The 25,590-nt window shown below is 38.2% G+C and overlaps 1 protein-coding gene across 3 annotated transcripts; it reads right to left on the reverse strand.

The window, feature by feature from the left end:
• Positions 1-3,530: 3,530 nt before the first annotated feature.
• Positions 3,531-25,590, reverse strand: LOC106079139 (protein kinase C-like 2). 3 transcript variants are annotated; one of them, XM_056031181.1, is made up of 12 exons: positions 25,475-25,523; positions 20,584-20,694; positions 19,063-19,176; positions 18,048-18,269; positions 16,993-17,087; positions 15,501-15,563; positions 13,905-14,052; positions 13,678-13,758; positions 13,300-13,407; positions 11,941-12,103; positions 5,931-5,965; positions 3,531-3,726 (listed from the first exon to the last, which is right to left on the reverse strand). In XM_056031181.1, exons 1-11 carry the CDS (start codon positions 25,490-25,492, stop codon positions 5,934-5,936), a joined length of 1,155 nt encoding a protein of 384 aa, XP_055887156.1. In that variant the 5' UTR covers positions 25,493-25,523; the 3' UTR covers positions 3,531-3,726; positions 5,931-5,933. The 3 variants fall into 3 exon arrangements, with proteins under 3 accessions (XP_055887156.1, XP_055887155.1, XP_055887157.1); XM_056031180.1 differs by lacking the exons at positions 3,531-3,726; positions 5,931-5,965 and adding an exon at positions 10,238-10,434 and having other exon boundaries at positions 25,475-25,590; XM_056031182.1 differs by lacking the exons at positions 3,531-3,726; positions 5,931-5,965; positions 18,048-18,269 and adding an exon at positions 10,238-10,434 and having other exon boundaries at positions 25,475-25,543.

Genomic DNA, 25,590 nt, shown 5'->3' on the forward strand with positions numbered 1-25,590 from the left:
TGCAGGTCAGTGGTGAGGGCTTCTGTTACGAATGGTCTCGCCCAGACCCGCGCCTCAGGCGGGCCCAGTGATCAAGAGAATCATTTTGTCACCGTCAACTCATCGTAAAAATATTCGTGGCCATGACACTCGCCCAGGGCCCCGCGCACTTCCAAGGCTGCCTAAGACAGTTCAAAGGTAACACAAAACGCCAGTGCAGGAATTTCTTAGCGGTGTCGTCAGATTTTGTGACAGAGTTTTAAATACTCGTAAAGGCAATTATTTTAATTCGAATTTTTTGTTTTTTTGCGTCGTCATGTGAAGCAATGCACTCATCCTTAACCTCCGGAATCGAAGACATTGACATTATTATTATTAATACTAATAATTAGTAATTAGCTTTAAATACTCAAAAAATGAAATGCTTGTTTATAAATTCAATGCAGAGATAATAGTTACTAATTTATCTACTCCGAGTGGTATAAATTCATACATCCCTGCATTTTTAAAATCTTGTCAAAGTGATAGCATATGGATTTGGTATATGCTGTTGTCTTAGAAATACACTACATTAAGCTGTAAGACATAAACAGTAAACTGAGCATAGTAAAGTAAAGTTCGTCTTTTAGACCTTGTGACCTGTAAGACAGATGATGTAAAGTTCGTTTCTGCGGCCTACGGTTAACGAGAGTGTCATGTGACCAGCACAACGACCAACCACCTTTCTTTTTCCCCAACTAATGTCAGGTATCCATTAGAGCTGGGTGGACTCAAAAGATCCGAAATTTAGAATCCAAGTCTTTACCAGGATTCGAACCCAGGACCTTCGGTTCGGAAGCAAAGCGTTTTACCGCTCAGCCACCGCGGAGAGAGGAAGGACTTGAAATAACAAACAAAAAATGTGTTTAAGTTTTAGAAATTAAAATGAGGTCAAGCACTTGTAAGAAGGCGTACGTGAATTAATTGCATTGGCACTGTTACTTGAACCTACATGGAAATGCCTTTTTGTAAATGTACTATGGCACACAGGATGACTCCATTTGTGTAAATGTACTATGGCACACAGGATGACTCCAATTGTGTAAATGTACTATGGCACACAGGATGACTACATTTGTGTAAATGTACTATGGCACACAGGATGACTCCATTTGTGTAAATGTACTATGGCACACAGGATGACTCCATTTGTGTAAATGTACTATGGCACACAGGATGACTCCATTTGTGTAAATGTACTATGGCACACAGGATGACTCCATTTGTGTAAATGTACTATGGCACACAGGATGACTCCATTTGTGTAAATGTACTATGGCACACAGGATGACTCCATTTGTGTAAATGTACTATGGCACACAGGATGACTCCATTTGTGTAAATGTACTATGGCGCACAGGATGACTACATTTGTGTAAATGTACTATGGCGCACAGGATGACTACATTTGTGTAAATGTACTATGACACACAGGATGACTACATTTGTGTAAATGTACTATGGCACACAGGATGAATACATTTGTGTAAATGTACTATGACACACAGGATGAATACATTTGTGTAAATGTACTATGACACACAGGATGACTACATTTGTGTAAATGTACTATGACACACAGGATGACTACATTTGTGTAAATGTACTATGGCACACAGGATGAATACATTTGTGTAAATGTACTATGACACACAGGATGAATACATTTGTGTAAATGTACTATGACACACAGGATGACTACAATTGTGTAAATGTAATATGACACACAGGATGACTACATTTGTGTAAATGTACTATGGCACACAGGATGACTACATTTGTGTAAATGTACTATGACACACAGGATGACTACAATTGTGTAAATGTACTATGGCACACAGGATGACTACATTTGTGTAAATGTACTATGACACACAGGATGACTACATTTGTGTAAATGTACTATGGCGCACTGGATGACTACATTTGACAATTTTTTTTCACACGTTGAATAAAACTATCATATTTTAAACCGGAACCTGTGGATAGCAAGCCTCGCCACTGCCACCGACCGAAATAAAAAAAACACCTAGAAGGCGGAGATACAACTTTGAAGTATTTCTATCATAACAGCATATAATCTAACGAAGTGGTCGAGTCCTCTCAGTGTTAGATAGTACTGAAAGATTTCAAAACTCCTTTATCCCACTTTCAGTCAGATGTTTCAAGGTCCCTTGTCATCATAGAGTACTTTGAAGCCTAATTGATAAAGCTTTCTCTCTCTCTCTCTCTCTTTCTCTCTCTGTGTGTGCGTGCGTGCGTGCGTTAATGATGTCAATATTTTTCGTGTTTGCGTCTATAGTGCTGATTTGGACAAATTTGTAGACAAACTGAATATCCATTTGTTTGGACCAATACAATTATCTTATCTTCACGTTTTGTTTTTGTTTTTTTCTCCAGCCGAGATTCAAACCGCTAACCAAGTAGAGTGACGTCGTGACGTTTCTGTGTGCAGGGGATGCATTCATCAAGGCTATCGATCCTCCCCAGAGAGACGTGATGACATCACACCAGGGCTACGCAGTGTTACTAATGGATTTACTTAACCTCGTTGTTTTTTGTGTGCTACGTCATGCGTTTTGTAAAGTAAGAAGGAACTAGAAGGAAGAAGGAACTAAAAAGAAGAAGGTACTAGAATGAATTTGTCTTTCACAGTGACACCCGGTGTGTTGTTTTCATAGCATGTATTGTGTCATATTGATGAGTAGAGTTGGTGTGTTGTAATGTGTTCAAGTGTGTAATAAATTAAAGCTGTCGCGCTGTCAAGAACTGTGTTATAGTGTTACTCTATTCGCTTTTTCACTTTCTTTGTGCTTGTTCAAAGAACTATAGATCAGTGGTTCCCAAACTTTTTCCTTGATGGAACACTTCGCACATTCTGAGTATTTAGCAGAACACTTCGCTTATACTTTATAGAGATTAATTCACGTGGTAGCCTACTAGTTGATTATTCCAGTAGCTCATGCAACACCTATTTAGGCTTTGTGGAACACTAGGGTTCATTGAAACACAATTTGGGAAACACTGCTTTAGATAAATAAAATAACAGTTGGACAAATAGACGCATAGGTTTTTTTTTTATTGAATCAGAAAAAAAGAAGAATAGGGGCCTAAAGGAAACATGTTGACAGAACTTTATAATTTTTACTTTAACAGTACAATTTTCTCAAGAAACAAAAACAAAAAAAAACTGGAAAAGATGAAAAATAAAAATATAGATGGTTAGTACTCCGTCACAGCGTAAGGCGCGGGGGGGGGAGTCCAAGCTTTCTCCACTAGGAACTGATAAATATGCCTACATATATGAGGGTATGTCCTTAAGGATCATAATCTCATTCTTTACCGTGATTCAAACTAGTATAGTGCTATACATTACCACCTATACATTTTCTCCTTAGAAGAATCGTTAATGACAATACAAATAAAATTGTCTATTCTAAAAGTATACGTCCCACGTGACTGTTTAATACTGCCAACTAAGACATAAAAAACAACAACATGTATTTATTAAATTGATGTCATCTTTCTTTTTTATTTTTACTTTTTTTTTTCCTTAAACATTTTAGTATAATTGAAAAGATGTCATGGCGATGCCTGGTTTTCAGAATTAGGCAGTGTTGATCTTCAAATGTAAACTTATGGATGTTGAAGCAAAGGACTTGAGATGTTGAGGATGGAGATACATTGACTTTTCTGTACTCTTCGACGCTTCAAAAAAAAAAAAAAAACGAAAGGAAATTGAGTAAAAAAAGATGTTCCTCTTTGAGTCCAAAGATTAGGAGAAAATTCCAAATTTCGCGAGGATAAGAGAACCCAGCTATGACCCACTAATTTTGCCACATTAAATACAAAGGAAGCCCTTGTCTGTTAGAGGTCATTATTGTTATCATCTGCGCTTTCTTCTACGGAAGATTTTCTTTGGGTTTCAAATCGAAACAAATAAACAGTGGTCTGTGTAAAAGTTCTTTTCGAAGTCATTAGCTGACTATTGTCTTTTATTCGTTATAACAGAATGTATCCTTTGGAGATCTATGATTACCATATTGCCAAGGCACCTTCACCGTCAGCTATCAATTAGTCTGCTGGACCGTTGGGGCACCACACAAGATCTGTTGAAAGTCTTTCTCCATTCCTCTCTTTAATTTTTCCCTTTGAATCTCGTTCAATTTCGAAAAAAGTAGCAGCTACTTATCTCCAAAAAAAAAAAGCTCAGCTGAAAGCTTTTATCCCTATCAGTGACCAGACCCTCGACTTTTAAAATTCCATATTATTTAACAAGCTCCATCACGTGATAAGCTCATCGCTTCATAAGGAGTTTTTCCGTATCTCTGAATCACTTTAAGCCAAGTCACGTGGTTAATGACAATAAAAATAAAATCTTCCTATGATTAGATGATTAGATCTAGAGAATTATTGTAACATACTTTTTTAAGATATTCAGATCTAGACCATTTTTAAATTCAAATAACAATAAAAACCAATGAGGCCATAAATGTAAACAACCCTACCACGTGACATGGAAGAACGTCGGAACAACCTCATTGATACATCAAGAGTTTAAGTCGAATTCTGCTCTCACGTTCATTGTCGCGTGAAGCAAACCAAACGTCACAAAGATCAATGGATAACCTTTTTTTTTCTTTGGTTTAATCATTTTAACTATAGTATAGATAGAATCTAAATTTAGCTCTCGACATAAAGTTATTTTGGGAATTGAACGTGTTATATAAGTAATATCGGAAGTATGCGCCAATAATAGAATATGCATCCTCCGTTTGGGACCCCTCAACTCAAGAAAATATTAAGAAACTGGAACAGACACAAAATAGAGCAGTGAGATTCATAGCAAACGAATATCCACATTTGACTAGAGTAACACCTTTAGTAAAATCACTAAATTTAGAAAGCCTTCAGGACAGAAGACTTAAAAGTAAAGTAGCAATTATACATAAAACACTGAACCATAATCTTCAAATACAAAAACAAAATTTAATAAAATACTCTGAAAGACACAAAGATAAAGGTACGTTCCTTGTTCCATATATGCTAGGACAAATTTGTACAAATACTCCTTCTTCCCTAGTGCTATTAGAGCATGGAATGGGTTGCCTGAGCTAGCCAGGAAAACCAGTGACTTGGCAGAATTTAAGTAATTGGTTAATATGCATGACTAAATGCATGACGCGTAGGACGTAATCATCTTCTTTCATGAAGTAACGTCTGTATTATATAAGTATGCCTAAACAAGAAAAACTTTTAAAATGCTTTTTCTGTTAAAGACAATATCTTCTTTAAACCTAATAGAGCGATATTTTTTTCCCTTAATCACCAATGAATGTGATATTAAAAAACAATAAAACACTTTTTACCTTGCCCCTCTTCCCCCCCCCCCCACTTCCCCACAGAGAAAGACATCTGGTAACGCAAATGTATAGAATCTACTTTATAATATTCCAATGATAGGCCATTAGATTGAAACTTAGAAGATAATGCACATTTGTTTTTTTTTCATTTTACTTTACTTTGTTCAGATCACCGTTAGTACGCAAGTGTTGCACTTTTTAAACCTAAAACAATTGCATTGGTGGGTGTTGGTGTGCGCTCTGGACTGTCGTTTGGGCGACTCGATGGTCCCGGATTCAAGCCCTGCCCGCTGCCGTCCCCCATCATCCTGTGGGAAGTTTGGGCTAGGAAGAAGATTATCTTCAATCTAAAGGAACAACCGTAACATACAAAACATTTGAGAAACATTGAAATGTAAACAGAAACTTGAGATCCACATTTCCGTTCATTACAGAAGTAGCGCTACTATTAAACTGTAAGGTCTGATTCCCTTTGCGAATTGGGATCCTCTTAGACCCTCATCGACTGACACGTAGTGGATTAGAAATGAAAAAAAAAATTTGTCTTACCATTTAATGACATTTCCACATCGAGGTCGAGTGTTCTGGAATATTTATTTATAATCATAATTAATACATTGAAAAGCTGCTACAATTTAAAGTAAGACTTTATACAAATATGTATATATGTATATGTACAAATATATAAGATGGGTCGGCCCAGGAATGCATGGCGGCACGATCTGGAAGCAGACGCCAGGCAGATGGGCAAGACGTGGGGACAGTTGGAGAGCTGGATGCCTGGAGGAGGCTGGTTGGTGGCCCATGCCCCAGAGGGACCACAGGCAGATATGAGATGATGAGATCTATTTATCAAATCTGTCTTTCGGTGGTCTCGATGGTCCCGGATTGGGGCCCTGAGCTGCTTATTGCCCTACCACCCCCACGTCTTAGGGAGGTTTGGGCTTGGATGTGGTGTTAGCCGTCTTCAGAATCTGAGGGGTCATCCGAAACAGGTAAAGCATTTTTTAAACTGGTTGGTTTTCTAAGCCTTTGACAAACGTGTGCCCCTTCAAGGGTTTTCGTAGACCAGACTACTCTTTTTTTTTAAATAGGACACCTCAGCTTTTTAGCTTTTGACGTCAGTTGTCGAGCTATTAGCATCCTAGGAAACCTCGTGCTTTTGCCTTTTTATTAAGCTTTTATTCATTTTTTTTTCAGATGTACTTTTTGTATTAGTAAAAAGGTATTTGAATGGATTTTGTATGTGAAGCTGTTTGCACATTAAAAATCACAGAGGATTTATTTTAATAATAACAAAACAGTTTTTATTTTTGGTCTTTAACCACGATAATAATAAACGAAAAATAAAATTATTCTTAATAAAATATAACCAAAAGTTGTATTATAAATAACATCTATGATGATTTATTTGGAGCAATGTGAAGAAAATTGTTCCACTGGAGATAATTAACATAATTTTGTTCCCAGATTGTTAATTTTAATCTAAGATGCGGTTCCCCTTCGAATAGTCTGTTCCTTTTTTTCGACTTCATGTCTACAAATGCTAAAAAAACAACTTTAGGTAAATATAAAGTTGGAAAAGGGAAGATGTTTATAGCACTGGATACCCTTCACGGCAGGATACATACACGAATGATGTGATTAATTGGTTTCATAGGTTGTCATGGCCGGGGGTGTCAATGGGGATAAGCTTCCATTGTCTATAAAATACTCCTAAATGCATGCGTCTCAGATAGCCTCTGACAACCAAGTCCAGTACTTGGCCTGCTCCTATGGCTTAGATATTAAGCCCGACGAAACTGCTCTTAATAACAGGTGAAGGGGTGAAGGTGGATACATGGCGCCATAAAACCGGGAGCTTCGGGTCGATGGAGCTCGTCAGCCTAGTAAGGCTATTCATTTAGGGGTACACTGACTTCAAACCCCCGCTGCCTTGCGGTAACAAGACTTCAGGAAACAACCTTGGCGTTGGGAGTATCAACTGTGAAATTCCCTCCGGCAGCTTCTGCAACTGATTTGGTGCCAAATGTAACGCGAAGCGTTCCTTTGGATCTCATCAACAAGTTCGAGAGAGGGACCATGACGCATGGGCCACCCATGACCCCTTATCTAAGGCCCAGGAATGCCCCCCGAATGTGATTAGTATAAAATACAATATCAATAACAGCTGTGATTTAAAACTTAATGATACTGAATTTTAATTTATTAACCAAACATAATAAATGGGTATTTAAAAAAACAACAACAGAGGAGCTACGTGTAACCCTTTCAAACTCCTGAGGGGTAAGCGTACCAAACTATGGTAGACAGTGCTGTCTATCTCTCTACTACTACCCCGGCCATCAAACGCTGTCTCGTATTCACTAAGTGCCAGTAATCCCAGTTATGTCCCTTGCCTGACGTTCTACGTAACATATCGCTTCCTAAAATAAAACCAAAAACAATTTGAAACCGATCCATCTGTTGGAGACACTCGGAGAGTTTCAACACCTCGTGTCAAACCAATGTGGATTAATAAACAGATCGCTCTGCTACCTTGAACTTGGACATTATGGTGGTCCGACCTCTTGACCTATACCCACCACACACACACGCACCAAGGCTACCCGCCTTCATTGACAGCCCAAAATAGAACAATGTCATTAAGACCAATGAACCGTTGAGAACGATTGACTGACATTAAGTTACATATGCGTGCACTACGCTCCAGGCTGTAGATGTATTGGTTGCTAAATCTGGGAAGAAGACAATGGCCGAAACGGATTAATAGGTGTCATTTTATCTTGTATTATGTTATTAATCCCCAGAGCTAATTGTAGAGTGAACTTTAGCAACCAGTCTATATTTGTTTCTTGACCTCTTACATAAGGGTGAGACTTGCTTCGATCTGATAACTACAACATGAGATAATAACATGATCGTTGGTTAGGTAGTCATTGAATATTCACAAAAGTCTTCTAATGCCGTTCTTAGGTCGTCAAGTTGGTTTGCAGATTAGACGCGTAACATAATTTTCGGTACTGTAGTCTTACAGATTAATTTTCTAAATAGTTTTATACTTCAATAGTTTAAAGTACATTAGTGCAGTGTTGTCTTCAAGTTATGGTCAGTAGGGCTTCTATGTTTATTTTTAACGTAGTCCTTTTGTTCCTTTCCACATAAGGTCTTTTAGCTAGTCTCCATGTGGTCATTTAGTTTGTATCCATGTATCAGTCTTTTAACTAGTATAAATATAGTCTTTTAGTTGGTTCCCAAGTAGCCTTTTTGTTTTTCCATATAATCTTTTAGTTGGTTCCCATGTAGTCTTTTAGTAGTTTTCCATTTAGTTTCCATATAGTCTTTAAGTTGGTCTCCATACAGACTTTTAGTTTTTATTAACATAGTCTTTTAGTTAGTCTTCATTTTGTCGTTTAGAACTTTAGATTGACCCTAAATGACCTTTGAATGTTTTTTTTTTTTTGTTTTTTTTTTAGGATTTTGTTCTATAATGTCTTTAAGTTGTCAGTTTGAACAATCTTGAAATTACGTTTATCTTTGTTGTTATAGATGTCATAGATGCTGTAGTTTAGATGTTAGTCGTTAGGTGTGATTTAGATCCATTCTTGGAACTAAATAAATAACTTGTTTCATTAAAAAATAAAGTCTTCAAGTCTTTAGCGTATAATGCAGTGACGTTGGGCTGACAACAGTTCAGAGAAGTTTAAATTCAAACATTTTGATGCCGACTGATCAATGTCATACCCTCTGAATTGAACTAAGCTTGTGATGTGTGAGATTTTATTCAAAGTGCAAAGAAGGTTTTCGTATTTGAGACACTGTCTTGGAGAGCCTAGGTTGGTGTCTTGTGGTGTCCTGTAGACATTGTTATTTTCTCATGTCGGCTTCAAGAGTCTAACACAGCTACTCGGGCACTCAAAACCTTGATAAGACTTTCTTTTAAAAACTAATTCTGAACAAGAGAGAATGTCGCTGTGTCTTGTTGTAATTCTATTCTTTCCTATGTGTCTCTCACTCAAACTTGTAATTTGATATATAATCCCAGCAACTCTCTTTGGTTCTAGATAATAATAAGGCTGTTTTTCATACGCCGTCCCAGCTGCGACCCATATATTTTGCCACGACCAGTGCAGACATAGCCGATGGTCGATTTAGGTTCTAGATAACTACACACTAAAACTATTTTCTAATTCTATTCGCTACCCTAACATAAGCGCATGAACACGCATACGGTCTATTTTCTGATTACACACATTTAGATTTTCCCTTGAGGGCAAACAGTGTTTCTTTCACAGCAGAATTCCCTTTGTTTTTTTTTTGTTTTGTTTTGTTTTGTTCTTTTGAAGCAATGCACAAGAGTCTTATGATGACCTGTGAACCTTTTGTGTCAATGCCGGCTTTTTAAATTGCGGACCCCAATTTTATGGATGCTTGCGAGTACCCTCTTCTATTTTGTTTTAACAATAACAACTATTTCTATTAATTAGATAATTATATGAACTTTTTTTTATACAGAATGCATAGGAAGAAATTCAAACACTATAGGTGTCAGCGGGTTAATTAAAGTTAGGCCTATCTAAATATGTTAACCCTTGAAGTCCTACAACTTTAAAAGCCTGTGACAAGAGCCATGTCTGATAGTGATAGACTTCATGTGAATTGCGGTGCCCCTGACCAATTTGACCAATCAGTCAAATTGACCTATGGCCGGCCTTGCTTGGTGTCTTTGGTCCACATTGACACTAAACGCCCGCCAGTGACCAGGCGCTGGACCGCTGAACTACTATTGCAAAACGACACAAAATGACCAATACTATATCACTCTCTACATGAAAAGTGGTATTCAACACTCCAGCTTATTTTATTCAGTTTATTAAGAGTCGAAGTGTGCTTTTTATAAACGATTTTAGAAACACAGAAATATAATTTAAAAAAAAGGTAATGATGCAAAAGTGATTGCGTCAAATTTGTCGCTATTCTATCAGAAATGTCTACTTCGTAACGACATTTGCTGGACATTTCCTGAGATTTATTCTTTTATTTTCAGCTTTCACTGTAAACAAAAAAAAAACAACAACACATAAGTTGTTTGATATAGTAAATAGTTTACTATAGCAACAAAGAATATTATTGTGTAATTGTCGTTTAGTGTTTTGGAATATTCCGGAATTGCTCAAAAAGTACATTTATGTTGTTGTTCTTTTTTTGGCAGGCTCGAACCTGAGCCTTCAAGTTCATAAATTGTTTATACTAGTTTTATTCTAGTATGTTTATCGAGTATTATAACCACACAGCCTTGAAGATTATTTGCAATAAACTGATGTAAAATAAATTTTCAATGTTAAGTTTTAACAAATAATTTTGCTTCTTTGAACGTGTCACCACCATAAAATAATAACAACACCACATAGGAAATATGATACAAAATCCATGAATAATCATAATTTATCCTCTATAGAAATACTTATTATACTAACTTATTGACTGGTACAAATTTCATAACTTTCTTAACTCTTTCTCTCATAACTGACGATAATAGCGTTGATTCCACCAGAATGTGGTAAATAATTTCAGAGAGAGAGAGAGAGAGAGAGTTAAGTGACTGCTCCTTTCAAACTGTTCTTACTGACTGTTCTAACTGACTGCTCTAACTCTGACTGCTCTAACTCTGACTGCTCTAACTGACTGCTATCAAGTAACTTAGCTCAGGGTTAAAAGTGTTCACCTTCCTAATCATGATTCACAAACTACATTCAAATATCAAAAACAGGGAATCTACTGTATGGTACCAACTTTAAGGTTTGGTGACAGAAAGATTTAATAAAATGAAATCGCACTAGAAGCACCTGGTTAGGTTACTGGGTTAAGACATCAAATACCAAGTTGGATTATACCTGGAAGAAGATGGAACAACATCAGGATAGGTGATAAACGAGCTACGGTGCTCGCGGCAACTAAGTGAGAATTGTTTTCACTTTATGAAATCACTCCGAGGAGAAGGGAAACTTTTAATTCCAACCAGCTCGGGCTGGCGGCTAATCCAAGGCCATTCTTCATAGAAGGCCTCAACACTGACCTGTGACGTCACAACCTGTGGAACGTAGAGACCAATAGCTCGTTGCCACTTCGTACAGACCTGTGACATGGCAAATAGCTGATGGTCTCCGCTGCCCAAATGTTGAGAAGTTACTGGTCACTTGCTCAAGCCTTTTATAGCGATTGGTCTCGGCTAAACCCGACCTTAAGAAAAAAATGAAGAGCTGATAACCTATAGGCAGACGGAACTTACAATGAAGCTGATCCTAAAGTTGTACGGTTACCTCCCTTGCTTTGGTTACATCGGCTGCGTGGATGCTGGAACTACTGTGTATGTAACAACATACATATATATATAGACCAGAGCTGATATCCAAACAATACCCTTATTTCTATGAGTTGATCGTTAGTCAATCTGAGACTAAAGGCGTCAAAAAAATTTTCGCAGCAATGTCAATGTGGGGACACACAATAAAAAAAAAAAAGAACACGTGTTAAAATAATGGCATTCGCTCTAACTTACTGGCCAGAGGCTGGACGGGTGGTGTAATCAGTGTGTTGCGCACATTCAACCAAGCGATACCCTGGAAAAACGGATGGCTCTTTATGGCCATTGAGCCAGACTCACTTCCGGTGGTGAAATCATGGCTGAAGCCGAGACGGCGCCTAGGGTCCTTGTGCAGCAACTGCAATATTACACAGTTATATCTTAATACAGGACGACAGTTATTCTCAGATGGTCAGGAAGGTTAGCTAAAAATAAACTTAAAGTTAGTCGTTAAAAAGTTTCTTTTTTTTTATAATACCTATATTCAGTTCGTTACTTCGTGGAAAGTTCTAGGTGGGAAAATCCTGGACAAGGAACTCGAAAATGGCTCTAACGATTTTCCTAGAAATTTGACGGTTTATGTATATCGTTGAGAAAAGAATGACTAGCTCGTTAGCCACACGGGAAAAAGTCTAGTTTGACCGTTATCACTTTTCAAATTTAAAAAAAAAGAAAAAAATCTAAATTTGGCTAGAGGACTAGGAATTATTTATCTGGTATGGACTATAAGTCTTTCGGCATTTCCGCATAAAGGCCATATTTAATCAACAGGTTAATAAACTATTTTTCAGGAAAATTTTTAGTCTAGATCTCAAGGCCTGTCATTAGAATATTATAATGCCTAGTAAATCTATACATTCGCTTAATCTGGATTCTTTTTAGGGGAAGGGGGAGGGGGAGGGGATCATTCGTTTATTAAGAGCAAAACACTCGCTCTATAAGTTGCATAAAGAGGGTACTGTCTTTTTAAAGTAAAGTAATTTTTCAATGTTTGTCTTGCTAGGCAATATGGAGAAACCATGCCTAAACTTTCTGTTCGAAATCTTAAACTTACACATAAGAGACAATGTTTTTACTTTATGTGTGGGATGTGCTAAGCTGTTAGCTTCCTGACTGGAGAAAAGAGAGCTCGAGTTTGAGTCCTGATATAGACTAGTAAGGAGGCACGGTGGCTGAGTGGTAAAGCGCTTGGCTTCTGAATCGGAAGTCCAGGATTCAAATCCTGGTGAAGACCCGGATTTCTACTTTCGGGATCTTCAGAGCACCTCTGAATCCACCCAGCTCTAACGTTCTGGCCACATGACTCCCTCGTTAACTGTCGGGCCACAGAAACAGATGACCTTTACATCACTAGGTCTGAAAGGGGAACTTTAATTACTTTACTTATAGACTAGTAATTTTAAAAGATAGGACTCAAATAGAGTTGGTTTTGCTGAGCCTTTAAAACAATGAAACTTCTCTCCCAGAGCAAGTATAACAATAGTAATAACAATTAAATAATTATGATAACAATTTGAATACAAGTCATTTCAAAGACAACATTCAAGGACTCACGTATTTGATTAAAGCAACAGCTTCTCCTGACATTGTGTTGGGGAACTCAACATTTTCCTCAGTGATTGCTTTGCCGAGGTCACCAAGGGTACGCCCCGTGAATGGAAGCTGAGGAAGAAACATCCTTAGACTAAAATAACCAGGTCATTAATATATGTTTGGTTTGGTTTTGATTTTAGGCACATCGGCACAATTTTAGGCCATGTCGTGCCTGCATTCCCTTAAGGACTACCCTCTCTCTCTCTAGATAACAATGGTTAAATTCTATACAGTTAAATCATTTAAATCAAGGTCTATTCACAGATAAAATAGATAAGGTAGGAAAATATATGTACAGCAATTTAAAAAAAAAAGATCTAGAATGATATGTCCACCTACCCTACCGGTCAACAACTGGAAGGCAATTACACCAAATGACCACCAATCAGCCGCATACTGAACATCAACCCCAAATACAACCTGAAATTATACAAAGGGAAACTACCATTAATAATATGAAGGCTTAATTTGTTAACTCCCTTGCATAGTAAATGTAAACGATCTAATCAAAAATTGGTTATCTATTTTTTTTTTATTTCAACACATTTAACAAGTTGAAGAAATACCTCAGGTGATGCGTAGAACTGGTCACCACAAATCTTGACCAACATGTTACATGGTTGACCGCAGTCCAGATTTTGTTCACACAGAGAGTAAGGGGTTAACTTGAGATGGCCGCTGGGCTCGATCAGAAGTGAACAAAGGGAAAGACGTCTGATGAAAAAAAAAAGATGTTTTTGATTTTTTCATGAACTATTTGTCTTTTAATTATCGAGTATAAAGCGCATGTATGTATATTTGTATTTTATATTTATATGGTAGTGATGATAGAATTTGCGCTATTGCCCAAAGAAATCCTAGGCTGATTACTTTTTGAAAAAAAGTTTTTTTTTATTCTAAGTATAAAGATGGATCTCAAATCAAAGTTTTAAAGTTATGAACGTATTATTAAAGGGATATGCCTTATATTCCATAGGATCTATCAAAGCAGTTTGTGCTTTGAATTTTATACCTGGTCTGTCCTAACATATTTCTTTTCAACATCTCATAGGAGCCCCTTTTTATATTTAACCAGAACACTGCCTTGATCTGTTCCTTCGGCTAAACAGGATGCTGCCCTGTTCTTTCAGCCCGACCAGTATGCTACCTTGACCTGTTCCTTCAGCCCAACAAGTATGCTGCCCAGACCTGCTCCTTTAGCCCAATCAGTATCCTGCCCAGACCTGTTTCTTCATCCTAACCAGTATGCTGCCCTGTTCCTTAAGCCAACTAGTATGCTGCCCAGACCTGTTCCTTAAGCAAAACAGTATGCTGCCCAGACCTGTTCTTTCAGACCTATCAGTATGCTACCTTGACCTGTTCAGTCAGCCCAACAAGTAATCTGCCCAGACCTATTCCATCAGCCCATCCAATATGCTACCTTGACCTGTTCCATCAGCCCAACCAATATGCTACCTTGACCTGTTCCTTTAGCCCAACCAATATGCTACCTTGACCTGTTCCATCAGCCCAACCAATATGCTGCCTTGACCTGTTCCATCAGCCCAACCAATATGCTACCTTGACCTGTTCCTTCAGCCCAACCAGTATGCTACCTTGACCTGTTCCATCAGCCCAACCAATATGCTACCTTGACCTGTTCCTTCAGCCCAACCAGTATGCTACCTTGACCTGTTCCTTCAGCCCAACCAATATGCTGCCTTGACCTGTTCCATCAGCCCAACCAATATGCTGCCTTGACCTGTTCCATCAGCCCAACCAATATGCTACCTTGACCTGTTCCTTCAGCCCAACCAGTATGCTACCTTGACTTGTTCCTTCAGCCCAACCAATATGCTACCTTGACCTGTTCCTTCAGCCCAACCAATATGCTACCTTGACCTGTTCCTTCAACCCAACCAATATGCTACCTTGACCTGTTCCTTCAGCCCAACCAGTATGCTGTCTTTATCTCTACCCAAAGCTTCAACCAGTCAGCTGTTTGTCTTGTACTATCAGCTTTAAACAATATGCTACCTCAGCCTTCTCCCCAAGGTACTCTGTAGTGCTTGCACAAGAAACCACATTTGAAGGATATAGCGATTAGAGAAAGGTTTTGTCAACTAAAAAATGGAAGTCAATTGAATTCTCACAACAGAACCATGGAAGAGATAGTCAGTTACCTGAGGATCATGCCTCGACTGTGTATGTACATGACGGCATCTGCTAATTCCATCAAATAAAATCTGGGGGGAAAGAAATATAAAAAAAGGAACAAATATTATCATTGTTGATTATGTTATAGAAAAGAAAGAGAAAGATAAGAGAATTATGTCATAAAGACGATCGCTTCAGTTCATTTTTACAGCGCTTATATTAACTCTCTCTATTTGTCTGTCTGGTAAAATGTTTGTAAGTTATTTCGTCCACTGTCCACAACCATTTTCGGATCAAGTTGAAATTTCACACAATTATTCATTGGCATATACAAAACATGAATCAATTTAAAAAATTAAAAAGATTAGTATATTAATTACTGGTAATTAATTATTTTGTTTAATACCAACAAGGAAAATTGACCCTTCAGTATTCACAGATACGGCTGAATATGTAGGGTTTTGTTCCGATAGATGAATGATCACGTTTTCTTTCCTATACCCTTTCCCGGATCAAATTAAAACTTTAAACAATTATTTATTGTACCTACCAAAACACGAATCATTTTTTTTTAATTATCGATAAGCCAATTACTTATTGGTAGTTAATTAATTGTGAATTCTAAAGTTAGGGCTAGAATGTTGCTGTTTAACAGTGTCCAGTTATTATGAAAGGGTAAGATTCTGGACAAGTTAACGTAGTGGGTATGTATAAGGTAAATATAATGTTTGTTTTGAGTTAGTTTTAGTTTGAGTGTGTGTGACATGATTTTGCTTAAAAAAGAAGCTCAGAATTTTGTTATATAGAGAAGAGATTTTTTCTGGAAAAAGAGAGAGAGAGAGAGAGTTGTGTGGTGTACGACGCTCTTATTGAAATACTTCTTTAGCCTCTTTATAATGTACATTTTTTTTAGTATTTCCATAAAATCTCCATTAACTATCTAATCGAACATGTTATTCCTAAAAGCAGCCTAGTGCTGTGAGAACCAAGTACCTCCACTAATAGGCGGTCCTGTCTTCGTGTCAATATTCTACTCTGGGCCGGCCTTAGGCATAGGCAAACTAAGCAGCCACCTGAGCCCTCCAATTGGTGGGGGGTGGGGGGGGGAGAAACATGGATCAAATTCCAAACATAGCAGAACTTTATGGCTCTTTGTCTAGCTCCGAGTCTCTAGTATGTATAAAAATTCATTCGCGGATGTTTAAATTTACTTGTTAGACTAGATACATATGTTAGATGACCCTTGTCGAAACATTATTTCTAGTCTGGTGATCACGAATCATTGTCAAACATATTAGTACTATCGGCACTATATTTCAATGCATAAGTTCAGTAACAAAGTATCATGCTATAAAGTGTTTAACGCCAAAACGAAGTATCATGGTTGGTCACATGTTCTAAAGTTGATTATCATGCACTAAACACTGAATTATGAAATACATGTACTTTTATGTACTAGAAGCTTGTGCTATGGCGGTGTGGTAAGGGAGGTAACAATGAATATTGAAAGTTCTGTACCTAGTCTTCCCCTCCTTCATAAAGCCGAGGTCTTGAAGATATTTACACATGGAAAGAGCATCGATCCAGTACTCACTCACAAATACATAGTGCTCCTGTCAGAAGATCAACCATTCAAATATTATTGAGTGGAGTAAAAGAAAAAGTAAAGGTCCCTTTTCAGACCTTGTGATCTATGGGCCAGGTAATGTAAAAGTCATCTATTTCTGTGGCCCACGATTAACAACCACCAACCACCATTACATGTCCACAACTAAAAGATACCGAAAGTAAAAATCCGAGTCTTCACCAGGACTCCAACTCGGAACCCACGGTTCGGAAGCAAAGAGCCTTACCGATCAGCCACCTCGCCTCCACTATTATGTATAATATAATATAATATAATATAATATAATATAATATAATATAATATAATATAATATAATATAATATAATATAATATATTATTTTGGCTTCAATATTGATGTATATAGAAACATAAACCAGAAGTGGGTGAAGGTCATTTATTTATAAAACATTGACAAGAGAAGGAGAAAGGAAGCTGCCCTATCAGATAGCCCTAAAACATTCACATGCACGGCCTGTTGCAAACTTTGACGCTCCGGAATCAACTTGTTTAACCTCTTCATGTCCTGCCAGGACTTGAGAACAGAAGGGCCCATAAATTAATAATCGAATCAGATAAAAAAAAATATAATAATTAAGAATTAAGTTAGAAAAAGTTCCCCACTTTCAGACTTTGCGATCTCTAGGGCAGATGCTGTAAAGGTCATCTGTTTCTGTGGCCTATAGTTAACGCGGCTTTCATGTGACCAGCACAACGACCAACCGCCTATACTTTTCCTCAACTAGTGCCCGGCACCCATTAGAGCTGGGTGGACTCAGAGGCAATCTAAAGATTCCGAAATTTAAAAACCCCAGTCTTCATAAGGATTCGAACCCGGAACCCCTCGATTCGGAAGCCTAGCTCTTTACCTTTTAGCCACCGTGCCTTTAATTATAATAATTTACAGGTTGTTGTTTTTTTCACTACTGAAACCGTAACAAAATCTTACCACTTGATAAGGTAGTAGGCTACGAAACCGTAACAATATTTTACAAATGAAGGGGGAAGGCTCTTTCGCGTCCAGTATGAAAGGATCTGTGGCCCTTAGAATGTCCAGGTAATCCACCTTGCTGGTCTCAACTCGGGTCAGTGCGACCATTAGCTTGGAGCTTTGCTTAGGCACAATGGTACAAGCGTAGTTGGTAAAATCTTTGGGCATCACCGTGAACGTCTGAATGATAAGATATAGGTCAGTGAGGGTGAAGGTGAATTTTATTACAAAAGTTTATAGCAACTCACTGTCTGGTAAAAGAGGTAAACACGTTCTTTCTCCCACACCCATTTCTCGGATCAAGTTGAAACTTGACACAATTATTTATGGCACCTAGCAAAACACGAGTCAATTTGAAAATTAACTTATTATACTAAGTCATTGACGCATATGGCTTGAGGCAAGCAGAATATTAGGGCTTACAATCAAATAAGGCATTACAGTCAACTATGGTTTACTATCCTCTAGCGCAATCAATCAACTATGCAGGGGCGGACTGGCTATATGGGCATTTGGGCAAATGCCCGGTGGGCCAGTACTCAGATGGGCCTAAAGGGCCTCATGAATGCCACTACGGCACGCATTAAATTGTTAAAGGTTTTATAATATTCTCATATATTAGGGGCTATATAAGTGTCATATTTGGAGACCCATCATATGATATACAAAATCGTATAGAAATGCCTGGGCCAATTTTGACATCCAGTCCGCCCCTGCAGCTATGGTTTACTATCCACCAGCGCAATTAATCAACTATGGATAACTGTCCACCAGCACAATCAATCAACTATGGCTTACTATCAACCACCGCAATCAATAAACTATTGTTCACTATCCACCAGCGCAATCAATGGGCTAGCTGTTTACTGTCCAGTAGAGTTTATCATCTAAAAGGATTTACAGTCTAGTAGGGCTTTAGGTCAAGTAGGGCTAGCATATTCATGCTGATACAAAAAAAAAAGGAATCCTTTACTTTTCCAAACCTTCCTGAGCCCAGGTTGGCCATCTGTTTCAGAAGCTGGCTGTGGTCAACCTCCTTGTCGTCATCGATTTGCCGGACTGGTATTGGCGCTGGGAACGCAGAAAACTGAAACGTAGAAAGATGTCCTTAAAAACCTCAAACTATAACATCTTGAACACTATAAATGTTCTTATGAATAAATTTAGAACATTACCTCTAGGGGTACATCCTAATACATCAGAAAGACAGGTTCATTATATATAACCAACAATATTTACATTATATATATATATATATATATTCATATTCCTTAAGCATGTCATACTACTGCCAATAATTCTTTTATATAATGTCGTTAACAACCATTAAGTGTGAGCTAATACGCAAAAGCCCTGGACAGGCAAGTCTAGATGGCCCTCAATGGGGAATGAGTTCCAAACCTCTGGTTCGTGATTGGAAAAGGCCCTAGGGCCTAAGTTTTTAGGACACAACTGAAAATGTTAAGTGCATGTAACGCAGGGGTCCCTGGTGGACATGAAGAGTAATCAGTTTATTTGGAACAAGGCAATAATTAGTTTATTTGGTACAAGGCAATCTTAATAGTATTATCGATGCATTGATCACAAAGTGTTGCCACCTTGTAAGCTTACATATAGGTTGGGGTCGACAACATTTAACTAATAAAAATAAGGTTTCTCTTATGTTTCATCATCTGTCCCTTGACTTTCGTCCTAGGGGGGCGCTTTCACTGCTGTGACAGTTCGCGTAACCAAGTTCCTTCACTTTCCTTGGTCAGCAGCTGCTCTTAGCAGGATATCAAGAGGGAGACAGGTCTATTTTTTTTACAATGTCCAGCCAGCTTTTCTATGGACGACTCTTTCTTCTTGTTCCTTACACTGTACCTTGGAGGATGACCTTTAACAGCGAGTCATGTCTTACAATAAAACCAGCTCAGATTTTGTCTCTTCACAGTAACGAGGATTTATTCCTTTATGTCAATCAGGACAGATGATAATGACGACTATGATGATGATGATTGATGATGATGATTGATGATGATGATTGATGATGATGATTGATGATGATGATTGATGATGATTGATGATGATGATGATTGATGATGATGATGATGATAATGGTGGTAGTGGTGATGATGGTGATGCTGATGATGGTGATAATGATGATGATGATGATGATGATGATGATGGTGGTGGTGGTGGTGGTGGTCAGGATGATGATGATGATGATGGTGGTAGTGGTGGTGGTGATGATGATGGTGATGATGATGGTGATGATGATGGTGATGATGATGATGATGATGATGATGATGGTGGTGGTGGTGGTGGTGGTCAGGATGTAGATGATGATGGTGATGATGGTGGTGGTGAGGATGATGATGGTGATGGTGATGATGATGATGGTGACGATGAAATCATCTTATGTGTTTGAGAAATGGAAAAAGCAAATAATACAGAACGATATATCGCTGCTGTGCAAACAAGAACGGTTGCCATAGCGACGCCATTGACTTACGTAAAGGTCCTTGGTGAATGTCGGAAACTTTTCATCTCTCGTGTCCTTCGGTTTGGGGTAATATGGGCACGTGATCTTTTCAGGCGTAGGCTTCATTGTGTTCCGGAATCTCTGTGGGAGTAGCGAAATAGTGTTCAAATCCTTCGAATGTTGGAAAATTTAAAAAATTTCCCACATTACGCAATGAAAGTGAAGCCTCCTTCTCTATAAGTTGGCTACAAGTTTTCCCGTGGAATTGCAGAAAACCAAATTTACAGCCCAGCATTATGTCTAAATCTAAATCTAGATCAAAGCCTGTGTGGTATTACAATACAGGGTGATCCAAAAAAGAATGCTCGAAAACCATTGCGCTCTGTTTCAAAGATAAAAAAAAAATGGATAGCTGGACACATGTGTTGCATATAACATTACTTCATGGTTTAACAGTGCTCAATGTGACCAGCGGCACGGACATCAAGCCAAACACACTTCAGGATGTCCCTGTCCTTTGTGTTGATTACAGCTTGTTATTTCTTGTTTCATGTCACTGATAGTAACTGGCGACGGCGGTACAAAAACTGTGTTACATACACCCCCCCACACACACACAGGAAAAAGTCGAGCCCAATGAGCACTGGCGGATCCAGAACTTTTGAGTGGGGGGGGCGATTTTTTTCCAAACCCTAACCCTAATGCCCAGTAAACCCTAACCCTATGCATTCACGTGCGTATATATATATATATATGTGAGAATTTTTAAAAAGCAGCATTTCTCAACCTTTGGTGAAAAACAAAACAACTGAGGCAGTGCTCTAAGGTTTTCAAGTGGGGTTCGGGGCGACAAAAAATCTTTTCTTGCTTTTTCACTGCAGAAAAGTATTCTCCTGACATTTACAGCTCATTATTCATCAATGGAGTTCGGGGCGAAGCCCCGACGCCAAAAGCGTTTTCTTGCTTTTTTCACTGCAGAAAAGTATTCTCCTGACATTTACAGCTCATTATTCATCAATGGAGTTCGGGGCGAAGCCCCGCCGCCAAAAGCGTTATCTTGCATTCTTCACTGTAGAAACGCATTCTCCTGACATATACAACTCATTATTTATCAATGGAGTTCGGGGCGAAGCCCCGCCGCCAAAAGCGTTTTCTTGCATTCTTCACTGTAGAAACGCATTCTCCTAACATCTACAGCTAATTATTCATCAATGGGGGGGCCGCCAAAAGAGTTTTCTTGCATACTTCACAGAAGAAACGTATTCTCCTGACCTAAAACTCATTATTCATACTATTAAAAAATGACCTTTTGAATAATGTTGTACTTGAAAGATATTCTAATATGAATTTATAGGCCCTTAATACATTGCAAAAAATCCGATTTGTTCCTTGAAAAGATAAGATACCCCACATATTTAGATTTTGGCTTTGAGGATCTCCGCCGAAAAAAAATTCTTCGATAAATAATATTCAATAGAATCAAAGTATAAATTGTGAGTTATAGTCCCAAATTTATTTAACTAGAAAAATATCAGATTGAGTAAAGGTTAGAAAAAGGCGACTATGAAAAAATGATTTGGGTTTAGAACTCATCTCAATCGTGACTCTTATACTGAAAAATTTCGTTTGAATTCTAATTTTTTGAATGCAGTCTTTCTTAAAATAGTTATGATAAATTCATGTGAAATTACATAAACTCTGTCTGGAAATGGGAGGGGCGGTAGAGTGAAAACGATTAATCCTCGCTCCTTTAATAATTTCTGCTAATGATTGCATTTGGCATTATAGAATAGGGGTGGGGCGACTCGATATAAGAATTTAATTTATAGTATATATAAATTATATTAGTGACAGATGTTTTTGTTTTGTAATTTCCTAACTGCATGAATCGCCCCTCCCACCTGGTACAACCCTTTTTCATTTAAATTTTACTAATGATAAAATTTGAGATTAGAGTGTGGTACGACATAATATACAATGAGTTCACATATCAATATGTAGTTTATATTATATAGATATTCAACTAATTTTGTTCACAAACTATGATTCTCCATAAAACATAATATACAATGAGTTCACATATCAATATGTAGTTTATATTATATAGATATTAAACTAATTTTGTTCACATCTATGATTCTCCATAAAAATAGGACCGCCCCCCCCCCACTCAGAGGGCTAGAGTGGGGAGGGCAGTATATGCAATTTCCCCCTCCCCCAACCTTACCGAAACGGCCAAGATACAAGAAGGCGAGCGACATAATATAAATCTATATATTAATTCAACTAATTTTGTTCACAAACTATGATTTCTCCATTAAAGTAGGACCGCCCCCCCCCTCAAAAGGTTTAGGTGGGAAGGGCAGTAGATATAAATTGGCAAACAGGGAACGACATAATACAAAGATCGGTTAAAATATCAATAACAAGTTTTAATCACATAGATATTTAATTGATTCTGTTAGCAAGCTGTGATTTCTACAAAGAAATTGGACCGCCCCCCCCCACTCCAAAGTTTATGGGGGGGGGGGGGGGATTGATACCATCGCCCCCTCCCGACCCCACCAAATCGGCCAACATACTAGAGGGGGGGGGCGAGAAATAATCTAAAAATAGGTTGAAATATAAATAATTAGTATATATTATTAACATAAGTAATGAATTCGTATACAAATTGTGTGAATTCTATACTAAAATTCGTCCGAGTGGGGGGGGGGGGCGATCGGTCCTACCGCCCCCCCCCCCTGGATCCGCCAGTGCCAGCCAATGAGTGTGGGGGACCTGGCAGGCCAAGTGCAGAGAACAAAGAAAACGCTGAAGATTCGCCATTTTAACGGTAAATAAATAAGACAAATTGAAATTAACACCCAGTTAAACAAAGATAACGCCTGTATCATACGACCACTGATTCAATCCATTACCATGCTTTAGAAATAAATGAATGCTTGATGATTTAGGGCCACTCTTTTTAAAACACCCAGTAGTACCCTATTCAGTCAAGGCCAAAGTGTTTTTTTTTTAATCAAACGTAGTGCTCTGAGAACAAAAACAAATACTGACAATGAATGCAGATCTAGGTATAATATAGACAGAGGTTGCCTTCATTAAACAGAAGTATGTTTTTCATTCGTCTTCTTGTAATGATTTTCCGCAAAACGTCGGAGATATCGTCTTTTCGTGCATATACCCCGCACACGCGTATACCCCTCTTATGTATATACCCCACATCACGCGTATACCCCGCAAACATTACAAAAAAAAAGTAAAAACGAAATCGTACAAACCGCACCCTTATATACCCCGTACGTGCAAAGTTTGGCTTGCTGTTAACAACCGGCACCTAAAGTACTATCATCGGTACTATTTGTTTTATTGGGGTTTAGAAGGAGATGTTCATAAAGATTTCCTATATACATTTCACAACCTCACAGTGAAATATAAGAAGTATAAAGACCCGCCGGTATGTCCATAGTTTCCGTTGTGCTTTGTTTATGAGTAAAATAAATGTTTTAAACCCCGCACCTTTTTATACCCCGCACAGCTTCCATTCGTTTGTAAAAACTTGTAAAACCCGCGGCTAATATGCGCGGAAATACGGTAAGCAGACCAGCTTGCGATACTGGAATTAGGGCCCTAAATCAGTGCTTTTTTTTGTAAAAAAATAAATAGGTGCCGGTACTCAGTGATTAGGCGCCGGTACTCAGTAATGAATTGCCTAACTTTTAACTACTAATATATAAATAATAAACGTTACAATACAAGAAAAGTAATAATTTCTCCCCACATTGAAAAAGGTGCCGGTACGCCGTACCGGTGCGTACCGTCACAAAAAAGAAGCCCTGCCCTAATAGTTTATATGTTTGCGTGGTCGCTTAGCTATTAGCTTGAGCTTTGCAGCGTAACGATGATATAGACTGAAGTACAAGAAAACAGACAGTATCGCATCCTCTATACTTCAGTCAAACTTCGACTCTGATTACTAATCAGTAACAATTTAAACCACTTTGGTACTAGAATTAGGGCCGGCCATGGGCATAGGCAGACTACGCAGCCGCCTAGGGCCTCCGTTTGGTGGGAGCCTAGACAGGATTCATAGAAAAAAATTTGGAGAAAAAAATTGCGAAAAATTGGAAATCTATGTCTACTTGCCCAGCTCTGTGTCTACTTGCCCAGCTCTATGTCTACTAGCCCAGCTCTATGTCTACTTGCCCAGCTCTATGTCTACTTGCCCAGCTCTGTGTCTGTCCTATAATTCAAGTTATATTCTGGAATGTTTAGATCTACGTGTCAAACTACATATACTAGAAGACCTTTGTTTCTTTCTTTGCTAAAATGTCGAAACGTTATTTTTAGTCTGGTGATCACGAATCGTCCATGAAACACATTTGCGCTCTACGAATTTAACTTAATTGTTGATGGAGATATAGATACTAGAAGGTCTTTCGGTCTAAAGTTTTTGTTTTTCTATTTCATTTAGGGGGGGGGGACCATATTTAATTTGCCTAGGGCGCTGGGGGGGGGGATCTAAGCCAAAGTCTAAGAGCCTCCAATTACCTCAGGCCGGCCCTGCTAGAATTAGTTATCAGAACTCTCCAAGTCCAACATGATAATCATTAATGAGAACGCAGAAGAATTAGATCAGTCATAGACAAAGTCCACAGCATCTTCCCAGCTGGTTCCCAAAATATAGATCTAGATCTAATATAGAATCTAGGTCTAGATTCTAAATCTACAAGACTAGATCTAGATCTACATCAATGATCGAAGTATTCTAAGTCTTCTCTCTGAAGTTGCGATGCCATGGCCATGTTATACCTGGATGGCCTTGACTTCGGTTTCCACTTTTTTTTTCTGGTCAATACAAGCAAGACGTTCCGTGCTCTAATGATTGGTGAACAAATGTTGAAAATTAAAAACCTACCGCCAAAGATGAAGCCATCTCAATATCGTAAACAAGATTTAATTGTTTAGCTTTCTTTACAGAAATATTTCTAATCACATGACTTTTATGATGACGTTTCTCAACCAATCAACAAA

The sequence above is a fragment of the Biomphalaria glabrata genome, chromosome 5, assembly GCF_947242115.1.
Source record: "Biomphalaria glabrata chromosome 5, xgBioGlab47.1, whole genome shotgun sequence".
Lineage (NCBI taxonomy): Eukaryota > Metazoa > Mollusca > Gastropoda > Planorbidae > Biomphalaria > Biomphalaria glabrata.

What these genes read in the sequence shown, in the direction of transcription:
- LOC106079139 (XM_056031180.1), bottom strand. An exon ending in ATGAAGGAGGGGAAGACTAG is followed by an intron (nt 15,564 to 16,992) that starts GTACAGAACTTT and finishes CTTTCCCCCCAG; the next exon opens with ATTTTATTTGATGGAATTAG. An exon ending in TCCAGTTGTTGACCGGTAGG is followed by an intron (nt 13,408 to 13,677) that starts GTAGGTGGACAT and finishes TTTCTTCCTCAG; the next exon opens with CTTCCATTCACGGGGCGTAC.